The following is a 15,129-nucleotide window of genomic DNA, read 5'->3' as shown; positions in this document are numbered from 1 at the left end:
AGGTGGTCAGGTGGTCCCACGGGGGGCTCACTGTCTTAATTCCCATTTTCCAGATGAGGGAACTGAGGCCCAGAGAAGTGAAGTGACTTGCCCAAAGTCACCCAGCTGGCAATGGGCGGAGCTGGGATTTGAACCCATGACCTCTGACCCCAAAGCCCGGGCTCTTTCCACTGAGCCACGCTGCTTCCCCGGTTGAAGGAATGAATGGGACGGGGGGCGCGGGGTGAGCCTTGCCACCTCACCCGTTGAGGGTTGGGGCGGGAATCTCTGCCATGCTTCCTCAGGACAGTGGGGCCCGCCGACCATCAGCCTGGCCGGCGTGTTTGGCATCATCGCCGGGGTCATCTCCTCCATGGTGGAGTCGGTGGGCGACTACTACGCCTGTGCCCGGCTGTCGGGAGCCCCCCCCGCCGCCGAAGCACGCCATCAACCGTGGCATCGGCATCGAGGGCATCGGTTGCCTCCTGGCCGGGGCCTGGGGGAGCGGGAACGGCACCACCTCCTACAGCGAGAACGTGGGCGCTCTGGGCATCACCAAGGTGAGGCCGCCCTGGGCGACGGGGAGGACGACTAGGGCCGGGGGGCTCAGGAGGGGCATCAGAGGGTTAGGGGAGGACTCTTGGGGCAAGGCACGGCGGGGCCTCTTGGATAGATCCCGGTCCGGGGAATCACAAGCACCTGGTTTCTAATCCCGCTTGTCTGCTTGTCCGCAAGTCGCTTCACTTAATAATGATAATTATTATCATTATCCTCCTCCTACCTCACCTCCCTTCTCTCCTTCTCCAGCCCATCCCGCACCCTCCGCTCCTCTGCCGCTAATCTCCTCACCGTACCTCGTTCTCGCCTGTCCCGCCATCGACCCCCGGCCCACGTCCTCCCCCGGGCCTGGAATGCCCTCCCTCTGCCCATCCGCCAAGCTAGCTCTCTTCCTCCCTTCAAGGCCCTGCTGAGAGCTCACCTCCTCCAGGAGGCCTTCCCAGACTGAGCCCCTTCCTTCCTCTCCCCCTCGTCCCCCTCTCCATCCCCCCTTCTTACCTCCTTCCCTTCCCCACAGCACCTGTATATATGTATATATGTTTGTACATATTTATTACTCTATTTATTTATTTTACTTGTACATATCTATTCTATTTATTTTATTTTGTTAGTATGTTTGGTTTTGTTCTCTGTCTTCACTGTACCTCGCTCTCGCCTGTCCCGCCATCGACCCCCGGCCCACGTCATCCCCCGGGCCTGGAATGCCCTCCCTCTGCCCATCCGCCAAGCTAGCTCTCTTCCTCCCTTCAAGGCCCTGCTGAGAGCTCACCTCCTCCAGGAGGCCTTCCCAGACTGAGCCCCTTCTTTCCTCTCCCCCTCGTCCCCCTCTCCATCCTCCTGTCTTACCTCCTTCCCTTCCCCACAGCACCTGTATATATGTATATATGGTTGTACATATTTATTACTCTATTTATCTATTTATTTATTTATTTTACTTGTACATTTCTATCCTACTTATTTTATTTTGTTGGTATGTTTGGTTCTGTTCTCTGTCTCCCCCTTTTAGACTGTGAGCCCACTGTTGGGTAGGGACTGTCTCTATGTGATGCCAATTTGTACTTCCCAAGCGCTTAGTACAGTGCTCTGCACATAGTAAGCGCTCAATAAATACGATTGATTGATTGATTGATTGATTGTCTTCCCCTTTTAGACTGGGAGCCCACTGTTGGGTAGGGACTGTCTCTAGATGTTGCCAATTTGTACTTCCCAAGCGCTTAGTACAGTGCTCTGCACATAGTAAGCGCTCAATAAATATGACTGATGATGATAATTGTGGTATTTGCTAAGCGCTCACTATGTGCCAGGCACTGTACGAAGCGCTGGGCTGGATACACACCAGTCCCCGTCCCACACGGGGCCCACAGTCCTAATCCGCATTTTACAGATGAGGGAACTGAGGCACCGAAAAGTGAAATGACTCGCCCGAGATCACACGGTAGCCGAACGGCGGAGCGGAGATTGGAACCCAGGTCCTTCTGATTCCCAGGCCTGTGCTCTATCTACTAGGTCATGCTGCTTCTCACTTCTCTGGGCCTCGTCTGCAAAATTGGGATTCATTCATTAAATTGTATTTATTGAGCACTTACTGTGTGCAGAGCACTGTACTAAGCGCTTGAATTAGGGCCTTAAGCCCCCTGTGGGACATGGACTGTGTCCAACCTGATTACCTTGTATTTACCCGGGCACGGGCGTTGTTTAGAACAGCGTCTGGCACATAGTAAGCACTTAACAAATGCCATTTTTTAAAAAAAGGGAGAGTCTGTGGGGGGAGTCTGGGGATTGCCAACTTGTACTTCCCAAGCGCTTAGTACAGTGCTCTGCACACAGTAAGCGCTCAATAAATACGATTGATTGATTGATTGATTGAGGATTCAGGAGGTTTGGGGTTCATGGTGGGAACAAGATTGCTGAGAAACTGATCTCCTACGGATAGTAATAATAATAATAATAATAATAATAATAATAATAATGGCATTTACTAAGCGCTTACTATGTGCAAAGCACTGTTCTAAGCGCTGGGGAGCTACAAGGTGACCAGGTTGTCCCACGGGGTCTCACAATCTTAATCCCCATTTTACAGATGAGATAACTGAGGCACAGAGAAGTCAAGCGACTTGCCCAAAGTCACACAGCTGACAAGGGGCGGAGTCACACGGCTGACAATTGGCGGAGCCGGGATTCGAACCCACGAACTCTGACTCCAGAGCCCGTGCTCTTTCCACTGAGCCACGCCGCTTCCCTTATTCATTCATTCATGCAGTCGCATTTATTGAGCGCTTCCTGTGTGCAGAGCACTGTACTAGGCGCTTGGGAAGTACAAGTTGGCAACAGCACCTGTATATATGTATATATCTTTGTACGTATTTATTACTCTATTTGTTGCCAACTTGTACTTCCCAAGCGCTTTGTACAGTGCTCTGCACACAGTAAGCGCTCAATAAATACGACTGACTGAATGAATATTTATTTATTTATTTTACTGGTACATATTCTATTTATTTTATTTTGTTAATACGTTTTGTTTTGTTCTCTGTCTCCCCCTTCTAGACTGTGAGCCCACTGTTGGGTGGGGACCGTCTCTAGATGTTGCCAGCCTGTACTTCCCAAGCGCTTAGTCCAGTGCTCTGCACCCAGTAAGCGCTCAATAAATGCGACTGCATGAATGAATGAACATATAGAGCCGGTCCCTACCCCAACAGTGGGCTTACAGTCTAGAAACCCTGAGGGATAGGGATAACCCTGCGGGAGAGGAAGTCGATCTAGGCTAGCTTCAGTCTTCCCTGGCTTCGGGTATCTAGAAGGCAGCAAGTTTATCCTGTAATTTGCTAAACTTTCATCATCATCATCATCAATCGTATTTATTGAGCGCTTACTGTGTGCAGAGCACTGTACTAAGCGCTTGGGAAGTACAAATTGGCAACGTATAGAGACAGTCCCTACCCAGCAGTGGGCTTTCATGACAAGATCAGCTCAGATGTGACTGTGGGAGCACCTCCCCTCCTTCCCGCCTCAATCAATCAATCAATCAATCAATCGTATTTATTGAGCGCTTACTAGGTGCAGAGCACTGTACTAAGCGCTTGGGAAGTACAAATTGGCAACACATAGAGACAGTCCCTACCCCAACAGTGGGCTCACAGTCTAAAAGGGGGAGACAGAGAACAGAACCAAACATACCAACAAAATAAAATAAATAGGATAGAAATGTACAAGTAAAATAAATAAATAAATAAATAAATAAATAGAGTAATAAATATGTACAACCATATATACATATATACAGGTGCTGTGGGGAAGGGAAGGAGGTAAGATGGGGGGATGGAGAGGGGGACGAGGGGGAGAGAGCCTCCCGCCGCTGTCCCAGAAACCTTCAGACATGGCCCGGGCTCAAGGGGGCCGGCCGACCCTGGGCTGCCCAGCTTAAAGGGATGGGGCAGAGACCCCTCCACCCCCGGCTCGTACTGGGCCCCCTTCATTTATTCATCCATTCCGTCGTATTTATTGAGCGCTTACTGTGTGCAGAGCACTGGACCAAGCGCTTGGGAAGTCCAAGTTGGCAACATCTAGAGACGGTCCCTACCCAACAGCGGGCTCAAGGTCTAGAAGGGGGAGACAGACAACAAAACACATTAACAAAATAAAATAAATAGAATAAACATGTACAAATAAAATAGAGTAATAACGTGGCTCAGTGGAAAGAGCCTGGGCTTTGGAGTCAGAGGCCACGGGTTCAAATTCCGGCTCCGCCACTTAGCTGTGTGACTTTGGGCGAGTCACTTGACTTCTCTGTGCCTCAGTTGCCTCATCTATAAAATGGGGATGAAGACTGTGAGCCCCCTGTGGGACAACCTGATCACCTTGTAACCTCCCCGGCGCTTAGAACAGTGCTTTGCACATAGTAAGCGCTTAATAAATGCTATTAAAAAAATAAATACGTACAAACATATGTACATATATACAGGTGCTGTGGGGAGGGGAAGGAGGTAAGGGGGGGATGCACAGGGGGAGGAGGGGGAGAGGAAGGAGGGGGCTTAGTGTGGGAAGGCCTCCTGGAGGAGGTGAGCTCTCAGTAGGGCCTTGAAGGGAGGAAGAGAGCCAGCTTGGCGGATGTGTGGAGGGAGGGCATTCCAATTGTTGCCAAATTGTACTTCCTAAGTGCTTAGTACAGTGCTCTGCACACAGTAAGCGCTCAATAAATACGATTGAATGAATGAATTCCAGGCCAGGGGGAGGACGTGGGCCGGGGGTCGATGGCGGGACAGGTGAGAACGAGGCCTAACGGTGAGGAGATTAGCGGCAGAGGAGCGGAGGGTGCGGGCTGGGCTGGAGAAGGACAGAAGGGAGGTGAGGTAGGAGGGGTGAGGGGATGGACAGCCTTGAAGCCCAGGGTGAGGAGTTTTTGCCTGATGCATAGGGCCCTCCATCCAGGGAGAGTCCAGATCCCCCTGCCCCAAGTCCCTCCTGCCCTCTGCCAACTCCAAGGCTGCCCCTGTCCCTCTTGGGCGGGCGGGCAGGTGGGCAGACTAACCAGCGTGCACCCCTGTGATTGTCCCCCGGGCAGGTGGGGAGCAGGATGGTGATCCTAGCGGCGGGCTGCGTGCTGCTCCTCATGGGCTTGTTCGGCAAGGTCGGGGCCGTGTTCGCCACCATCCCCGCCCCCGTCATCGGGGGCCTGTTCATGGTCATGTTTGGCATCATCACGGCCGTGGGCATCTCCAACCTGCAGGTGAGGCCCGGCTCCACCCGTCCACCTCCCACCCCCATCCTCCACTTCGGGCCCCACCCGGGCTTTGCCCTTCACCCTTCCTCCCCCCCGCTCACAACCAGGCCTCTAGACTGTAGCTCGCTGCGGGCAGGGAATGTGTCTGCTATACTGTACTCTCCCAGGTGCTTAGTACAGTGCTCTGTACACAGTAAGTGCTCAGTAAAGGATGACGATGATGGCGTTTATTAAGCGCTTACTATGCGCAAAGCACCGTTCTAAGCGCTGGGGAGGTTACAGGGTGATCAGGTTGTCCCACTGGGGGCTCACAGTCTTCATCCCCATTTTACAAGTGAGGGAACTAAGGCATAGAGAAGTTACAAAGTCACACAGCTGACAATTGGCAGAGCGGGGATTTGAACCCATGACCTCTGACTCCAAAGCCCGGGCTCTTTCCACTGAGCCGTTAAATACGATTGACTGATCGACTGACAGGTCCAGCGTCCACTTGAGGCCCCGGCCCTGACCCCCAGACTCACCCTCAGCCTCCACCGCCTCCCTTGGCTCTGTTCCCTGTGCCCACCTCCACCGAGGGAACACACTGTTCTAACCGCTGGGGTAGATACAAGCTCATCAGGTTGTCCCACATGGGGCTCACAGTCTTCATCCCCATTTGACAGCTGAGGGAACTGAGGCCCAGAGAAGTGAAGTGACTTGCCCAAAGCCACCCAGCTAAGTGGCGGAGCCGGGATTTGAACCCACAACCTCGGACTCCAATCAATCAATCAATCAATCGTATTTATTGAGCACTTACCGTGTGCTGAGCACTGTACTAAGCGCTTGGGAAGTACAAGTTGGCAACATCTAGAGACAGTCCCTACCCAACAGTGGGCTCACAGTCTAGAAGGGGGAGACAGAGAACAAAACCAAACATAATAATAATAATAATAATAATAATAATAGCATTTATTAAGCACTTACTATGTGCAAAGCACTGTTCTAAGAGCCGGGGAGGTTACAAGGTGATCAGGTTGTCCCAAGGGGGGCTCACAGTCTTCATCCCCATTTGACAGCTGAGGGAACTGAGGCCCAGAGAAGTGAGTGACTTGCCCGAAGTCACACAGCTGACAATTGGCAGAACCGGGATTCGAACCCCTGACCTCTGACTCCAAAGCCTGGGCTCTTTCCACTGAGCCACGCTGCTTCTCACGCTGCAACGTCTAGAGCCGGTCCCTACCCAACAGCGGGCTCCCAGTCTAGAAGGGGGAGACAGAGAACAAAACCAAACATATTAACAAAATAAAATAAATAGAATAACTATGTACAAATAAATAAATAAATAGAGTAATATTTAGACTCCCAGGCTCTCTCCACTGGCCCACACGGCTTTAATTGGTCAGTTCATGATCCTTTGTGCTAATAAGCAGCGTGGCTCAGTGGAAAGAGCCCGGGCTTGGGAGTCAGAGGTCATGGGTTCAAATCCCGGCTCAGCTACGTGTCTGCCCTGTGAACTCGGGCAAGTTACTTCTCTGAGCCTCAGTGACCTCATCTGTAAAATGGGGGTTAAAACTGTGAGCCCCACGTGGGGCAACCTGATCGCCTTGTATCCCCCCCCAGCGTGGGACAACCTGATTACCTTGTATCCCCCCCCAGCGCTTTTTACAGCGCTTTGTACATAGTAAGTGCTTAACAAATGCCATTATTATTATTATTATTATTATTATTATTATTATTATTATTAATAGTGGACCGGTAGGGTGAGATGAGGTGGGGGCTTATTTGTGGATTTGCGCGCTGGGCTGTCTTGCCCAGGGAACCCTCAGCCTTGCCCATCAGTGTATTGCCTTCCAACTGTATTGGACTCTCCCAAGCAGTCGGTCCAGTGCCCTGCACAGAGGAAGCGGCCAATAAATACCACCGATCGATCGATTGATCACTGAGGCCTGGCCGAGCTCCAAACCCCTGCTCCTACAGGGGCCACATCTCCTCTCCCGTGGCCGCAGTCCAGCCCCGCTCCTTTCCCGGGCCCCTGAGCCGGGAATTCTCTTAACGAAGCGATCTTTTCATTGCGTCTCTGTTGATTCTGTTGCTTTGTACTCTCCCAAGCACTTAGTACAGTGCTCTGCACAGAGTAAGCGTTCAGTAAATAGCACCGATGGATCGATTGATTGCAGAGAGCAACCAGGCCACCGTCTGGGGCCTTTTCAGCTCTGACTGGGTCTCATCAGAGCCCTGAGATGGGCTGAGACTGTAAGCTCACTGGGGGCAGGGAATGCGTCTGTTATATTGTTATAGTGTACTCTTCCAAGTGCTTAGTACAGCGCTCTGCACACAGTAATAAATACCATCGACTGACTGACTGGCTGAAATGAGCAAGGCTGGGAGAGCAGCTCAGACAACTGTATATATGTATATATGTTTGTATGTATTTATTACTCTATTTTACTTGTACATATTTATTCTATTTATTTTATTTTGTTAATATGTTTTGTTTTGTTGTCTGTCTCCCCTTCCTTCCTCTCCCCGTCGTCCCCCTCTCCATCCCCCCCCTTCTTACCTCCTTCCCTTCCCCACAGCACCTGTATATATGTATATCAAGCATATTTATTTATTTTATTTGTACATATTTATTCTGTTTATTTATGTTGTTAATATGTTTGGTTTTGTTCTCTGTCTCCTCCTTTTAGACTGTGAGCCCACTGTTGGGTAGGGACCGTCTCTTTATGTTGCCAACTTGTACTTCCCAAGCACTTAGTGCAGTGCTCCTCACACAGTAAGCGCTCAATAAATACGATCGATGGATTGATCGATCTGCTGGCATTTCTTCTCTCCGTAGTACGCGGACATGAATTCCTCCAGGAACCTCTTCATCTTCGGCTTTTCCATCTACGCGGGCCTGACCATTCCCAACTGGGTGAACAAGAACCCCCAGTCGGTCCACACAGGTGAGTGTTTGAGTGGCTCACGATACCCTACGGGGCTCGTCAGTCTTCCCTCCCCACCCTAGTCGTGCTAGCTCCGATGAGGAATCCAGGACGTCATCAAAGGCGTTCACAGGACACCTACAGAGGGCCAGCACTTTACTAAACGCTTGGGAGAATAATAATAATAATAATAATAATAATAATAATAATAATGGCATTTATTAAGCACTTACTATGTGCAAAGCACTGTTCTAAGCTCTGGGGTAGATACAAGGTAATCAAGCTGTCCCACGTGGAGCTCACAGACTTAATCCCCATTTTCCAGATGAGGGAACTGAGGCCCAGAGAAGTGAAGTGACTTTCAGACTGTGAGCCCACTGTTGGGTAGGGACTGTCCCTATACGTTGCCAACTTGTACTTCCCAAGCGCTTAGTACAGTGCTCTGCACACAGTAAGCGCTCAATCAATACGATTGATGATGATGATGGTGACTGGCCCAAAGTCACGCAGCTGACAAGTGGCGGAGCCGGCATTCGAACCCATGACCTCTGACTCCAAAGTCCGGGCTCTTTCCACTGGGCCACGCTGCTTCTCAACGGTAGCAAGACACAGGTTTCCTGCCCTCAGGGATTCCAGTCTAACGAGGAGGCAGGCAAGTCACTTGACTTCTCTGGGCCTCGGTTACCTCATCTGGAAAATGGGGATTAAGCCTGGGAGCCTCATGTGGGACATGGACTGTGTCCAACCTGACGATATCGTCTCTACCGCAGTGTTTAGTACAGTGCCTGGGACATAACGAGTGCTTAACAAATGCCACAAAAAAAAATTCAGATATAGCTGAAGAACAAGAATAAGAAGGGAGCAGGACCAGGATGAAACAGATGAACAAAAATCTGCATGTGTGTATGAGGGGGCTGAGGATAGGATTGAAGGATCTACCTCGGGGCTCAACATATAGTAAGTGCTTAAAAATACCATTTTTAAAAAAAAGTACACACGAGACCTCCCCACACCAGAGATTTCAGCAGAAACTGAATTTCAATCCATCAGTTGAGCAGACTATAAGCTCCTTAGACGGCAGCCTACCAACTCCCTTGAACTTTCCCACGCACTTAATACGGTGCTTGGCACACAGTGAGCGCTCAGTAAATACCATGGATAGATTGACTGGGCAAGTCACTTAACTTCTCTGAGCCTCAGTTACCTCGTCTGTAAAATGGGGATTAAGACTGTGAGCCCCACGTGGGACAACTTAATCACCTTGTATCCCCCCCAGCGCTTAGAACAGTGCTTTGCACATAGTAAACGCTTAACAAATGTTATTATTATTATTATTATTATCATTATTATTATTATTATTAATTGAATGACCTATCTAGGGCTTACTAGATAGGTCATGGGTCCAAATCCCAGCTCTGCCACTTGTCAGCTGTGTGACTTTGGGCAAGTCACTTCACTTCTCTGACCCTCAGTTGCCTCGTCTGTAAAATGGGGATTAAGACTGTGAGCCCCACGTGGGACAACTTAATCACCTTGTATCCTCCCCAGCGCTTAGAACAGTGCTTTGCACATAGTAAGCGCTTAACAAATGCTATTATTATTATTATTATTATTATTATTATTATTAATTGAATGACCTATCTAGGGCTTACTAGATTGGTCATGGGTCCAAATCCTGGCTCTGCCACTTGTCAGCTGTGTGACTTTGGGCAAGTCACTTCACTTCTCTGGGCCTCAGTTACCTCATCTGTAAAATGGGGATCGACTGTGAGCCCCCCCGTGGGACAACCTGATCACTTTGTAGCCTCTCCAGCGCTTAGAACAGTGCTTTGCACATAGTAAGAACTTAACAAATGCCATTATTATTATTAATTATTATTATTATTATTACTAAGCACTTGGGAGAGCACAATAGAGTAAGTAGACGTGGTCCCTGCTCTCAAGGAGCCCACAGGCTAGCAGAGGAGACAGATACAGATATAGAGAAGCAGTGTGGCTCGGTGGAAAGAGCCCGGGCTTTGGAGTCAGAGGTCATGGGTTCAAATCCCGGCTCCGCCGCTTGTCAGCTGTGTGATTTCGGACAAGTCACTTAACTTCTCTGTGCCTCAATTCCTTCCTCTGTAAAATGGGGATTAAGACCGTGAGCCCCCAATGGGACAACCTGATAACCTTGTAACCTCCCCAGCACTTAGTGCATTGCACATAGTAAGTGCTTAATAAAAGCCATTATTATTATTATTATATAATAATAATATAAGAGAAGCAGCGTGGCTCAGTGGAAAGAGCACGGGCTTTGGAGTCAGAGGTCATGGGTTCGAAACCCGGCTCCACCAATTGTTGGCTGTGTGACTTTGGGCAAGTCACTTAACTTCTCTGTGCCTCAGTTACCTCATCTGTAAAATGGGGATTGAGACTGTGAGCCCCACGTGGGACAACCTGATCACCTTGTAACCTCCCCAGCGCTTAGAACAGTGCTTTGCACATAGTAAGCGCTTAATAAATGCCATTATTATTATTATATTAAAATCAATTACAGATAGGGGAAGCAACCAAATAGAAAGTACCTATGGGCTGCGTGGGGTGGGCTGCCCCTCCTCTCTGTCTCACTGATGTGGTCGTCTCCACTGCAGGGATCGTTCAACTGGATCAGGTGATCCAGGTTCTCTTGACCACCGGCATGTTCGTGGGTGGATTTCTGGGCTTCTTACTGGATAACACCATCCCGGGTAAGCAGATTCATTCATTCATTCATTCTTTCAATTGTATTTATTGAGCACTTACCGTGGGCAGAGCACTGTACTAAGCGCTTGGGAAGTACAAATTGGTAACATATAGAGACGGTCCCTACCCAATAGTGGGCTCACAGTCTAGAAGGGGGAGACAGACAACAGAACAACACATATGAACAAAATAAAATGAATAGTTAATATGTACAAGTAAAATAAATAGAGTAATAAATCTGTACAAACATATACACAGGTGCTGTGGGGAGGGGAAGGAGGTAGGGCGGGGGAGATGGGGAGGGGGAGAGGAAGGAGGGGGCTGAGTGTGGGAAGGCCTCCTGGAGGAGGTGAGCTCTCAGTAGGGCTTTGAAGGGAGGAAGAGAGCTAGCTGGGCGGATGTGCGGAGGGAGGGCATTGCGGGCCAGGGGGAGGATGTGGGCCGGGGGTCGATGGCGGGACGGGCGAGAACGAGGCCCAGTGAGGAGATTAGCGGCAGAGGAGCAGAGGGTGCGGGCTGGGCTGGAGAAGGAGAGAAGGGAGGTGAGGTAGGAGGGGGCGAAGTGATGGACAGCCTTGAAGCCAAGAATGAGGAGTTTTTGCCTGATACATAGGTTGATTGGTAGCCACTGGAGATTTTTGAGGAGGGGAGTAACATGCCCAGAGCATTCCTGCACAAAGATGATCCGGGCAGCGGCGTGAAGTCTAGATTGAAGTGGGGAGAGACAAGAGGATGGGAGATCAGACAGGAGGCTGATGCAGTAATCCAGCCGAGATCCCGGCTCATCCTAAAATGGTGATGGGTCAGGTGGGCAAGGAGGGAGCAGTCGAGAACCTCCTCCAGGAGGCCTTCCCAGACTGAGCCCCTTCCTTCCTCTCCCCCTCATCCCCCTCCCCATCCCCCCCATCTTACCTCCTTCCCTTCCCCACAGCACCTGTATATATGTATATATGTTCGTACATATTTATTACTCTATTTATTTTACTGGTACATATCTATTCTATTTATTTTATTTTGTTAGTATGTTTGGTTTTGTCTCCCCATTTTAGACTGTGAGCCCACTGTTGGGTAGGGACTGTATATGTTGCCAATTTGTACTTCCCAAGCGCTTAGGACAGTGCTCTGCACACAGTAAGCGCTCAATAAATACGATTGATGATGAGGATGTAAATCTCTCCGGAGTTCAGCAAGGCTTTGGTCTGGACCCCCTGACCTCTACCTTGGCAAGCTTGGCCCAGTTTAAGGTTCACACTCCAAGTCCGTTGCCAGCGGCCTGGGATCACCGAGAAGCCGTGTGGCCTGGTGGACAGAGCACAGGCCTGGAAAGCAGAAGGACTTGGGTTCTAATGAGAGAAGCAGTGTGGCTCAGTGGAAAGAGCCCGGGCTTGGGCGTCAGAGGTCATGGGTTCAAATCCCAGCTCCACCAATTGTCAGCTGTGTGACCTTGGGCAAGCCACTTCACTCCTTTTAGATTGTGAGCCCACTGTTGAGTAGGGACTGTCTCTATATGTTGCCAACTTGTACTTCCCAAGCGCTTAGTACAGTGCTCTGCACACAGTAAGCGCTCAATAAATACGATTGATTGATTGATTCTCTGGGCCTCGGTTACCTCATCTGTAAAATGGGGATTAAGACTGTGAGCCCCACGTGGGACAACCTGACCAGCTTGAATCCTCCCGAGCGCTTAGAACGGTGCTTTGCACATAGTAAGCGCTTAACAAATGCCATTATTATTATTATTATTATTATTATTATTATGTGCTCCACCACTTGTCTGCTGCGTGACCTTGGGCAAGTCACTTCACTTCTCTGGGCCTCAGTTACCTTATCTGTAAAATGGGGATTAAGAAGGTGAGCCCTGTGAGCCCACTGTTGGGTAGGGACTGTCTCTATATGTTGCCAATTTGTACTTCCCAAGCGCTTAGTACAGTGCTCTGCACACAGTAAGCGCTTAATAAATACGATTGATGATGATGATGATAGGGGCTGTGTCCAACCTGCTAAACTTGTATCTACCCCAGTGTTTAGTACAGTGCCTGGCACGTAGTAAGCGCTTAACAAATACCATTTTAGAAAATGCCACTTCCTGCCCTCCCTGTACTTCCCAAGCGCTTAGTCCAGTGCTCTGCACACAGTAAGTGCTCAATAAATACGATTGATCGGTTGATTGATTGATTTGAGCCCCTTGTGGGACAGGAATTGAGTCTGACCGGATGGTTTTCTGCCTCTCCCACTGCTTGGCACAATGCTGGGCACACGGTAAGTGCTCAACAAACACCAGAATCATTGCTGTCATTATTGAGTGACCTCTCAATGGCCTTTTCCACAGGCAGCCTGGAGGAGAGGGGCCTCTTAACATGGAACAAGGTGCCTACGGCCCAAGGGGCAGAAGAGATGAGGCGGGCCAAAGAGGTCTACGGCTTGCCCTTTGGACTGGGCACCCGACGATGTGCCGCTGCCTGGCTTCGACACGTCCCCTTCTGGCCCCAGTGGGATGGCGGAGAAGAGCCCGAAGCCGGCTCCCTCGGCCAGGAGGATAACTTCTAGAGGAGCCCGGGCTGGGGCAGGAGAGCAAGTCCGGCTGGCCGGGCATCTGGGAGTGTGAACCATTAGAGGAGCAGCATGGCTCAGTGGAAAGAGCCCGGGCTTGGGAGTCCGAGGTCATGGGTTCGAATCCCGGCTCTGCCACATGTCTGCTGTGTGACCTTGGGCAAGTCACTTAACTTCTCTGAGCCTCAGTTCCCTCATCTGTCCCACGCGGGACAACCTGATCACCTTGTATCCCCTCCCCACAGCGCTTAGAACAGTGCTTTGCACCTAGTAAGTGCTTAACAAATGCCATTATTACATTATTATTGCATCTCCTCTCCAAGTGGACCCGGTGATTTGGGCCCTGGCGATTCCCCCTCCTAGACCCCAAAGCCACTGACTGATATCTCTGGTGGCGCCGATGACGTACAACCACCCCCTACCTAACTCAGATGCCGATTCTGCCCTGCCTCCGGGCCTCAGTTTCCCCATCTGTAAATGAGACTCTCCCTCTTTGTCCCTGAGCTTTATACAGAATGGTGAGATCTTGCAGGGCTGAAGACTTGCTTTGAGGGTCCCGAAGATGGGGCCTGGACATTGGGTGGGGGGGGATGAAGCAGGGGTAATACCTCTCTTTCCTGTGTCGTCCCTGGTCATCGCAGGGGGTGGGTGGCGACGGGGAATGGGGGCAGAGGGAGTCCTGAGGCCTGGTACGTCCTTGCTAGTCTTCCTCAGGACTCCTCTGAAATCATTTCCCAGCTTCACCTTCTCACCCAAGTCCTCCTGACCTTGTCTCTGAGCCCTGGAGGGAATGGGGGTCACATTTTTATACTGACCACCCAAACTTTAGAAACGACTGTCACTTCCCAGGTGATTTGTTGCTGGCTCTCTGAGAAGTAAAACACCTCTGGCCCTTGAGCCTCTCAGGGGAGAAGTTAATGAGAACATTTTGGGGACCACTGTAGTAGCAGCAACAGACGCAGGGGCCATCAAAAGATTTATGTTTGTCTGCCTCCATCTTGGCCCATGGGCGTAGGGTGTGAGGGTTTGGGGGGGTGTTATTTTTTTTTGGTGGGGGAAGGGGGCAGGCGCTACGATTTAAGGGTCCTGAGCCAGTAGGATACCCAAGGATGCGGGGAGGAGGCAGAGGGGGAGCAGGGGGTGACAAGAAACCAGCTTGGCTCAGTGGAAACAGCCCGGGCTTTACAGTCAGAGGTCATGGGTTCAAATCCAGGCTCTGCCAATTGTCAGCTGTGTGACTTTGGGCAAGTCACTTCACTTCTCTGTGCCTCAGTTCCCTCAGTTGCCCTCGATGAGTTGACGGTCTGGAAGGGACGCTGTGCTTCTAGACTGTGAGCCCGCTGCTGGGTAAGGACCGTCTCTATATGTTGCCAACTTGTACTTCCCAAGCGCTTAGTACAGTGCTCCGCACACAGTAAGCGCTCAATAAATGCCACTGAATGAATGAATGAATGAAAATGGGGATTAAGACTGTGAGCCCTCTATTGGACAACCTGGTCACCTTGTAACCTCCCCAGCGCTTAGAACAGTGCTTTGCACATAGTAAGCGCTTAATAAATGCCATCATTATTATTATTAAGAAACAGCTTTCCCTCCACCCCACTAGGGTATCTCAAGTCAGTCCGTGCCCCAAACCTTTGGCGGCCCCTCGAGCAGGTTGCCCTAACACAATCACGGCCCGCAGCCTCACTCTTT

At 50.4% G+C, this 15,129-nt stretch overlaps 1 protein-coding gene across 1 annotated transcript in view; it reads left to right on the top strand.

The window, feature by feature from the left end:
- Positions 1 to 13,512, top strand: part of LOC119933461 (solute carrier family 23 member 1-like) — a 52,329-nt gene extending 38,817 nt beyond the window's left edge. The window contains 6 exon segments of the mRNA XM_038752991.1: positions 285 to 403; positions 405 to 539; positions 5,099 to 5,263; positions 8,076 to 8,184; positions 10,794 to 10,889; positions 13,214 to 13,512. Coding sequence (XP_038608919.1) covers positions 285 to 403; positions 405 to 539; positions 5,099 to 5,263; positions 8,076 to 8,184; positions 10,794 to 10,889; positions 13,214 to 13,431 — 842 coding nt within the window. The 3' untranslated portion in view covers positions 13,432 to 13,512.
- The last annotated feature ends 1,617 nt before the right edge of the window (positions 13,513 to 15,129 follow it).

The sequence above is a fragment of the Tachyglossus aculeatus genome, chromosome 10, assembly GCF_015852505.1.
Source record: "Tachyglossus aculeatus isolate mTacAcu1 chromosome 10, mTacAcu1.pri, whole genome shotgun sequence".
Taxonomy (NCBI): Eukaryota; Metazoa; Chordata; class Mammalia; order Monotremata; family Tachyglossidae; genus Tachyglossus; species Tachyglossus aculeatus.
The sequence above is the reverse complement of the archived record's forward strand: the minus strand, read 5'-3'. Positions and strand labels throughout refer to the sequence as shown.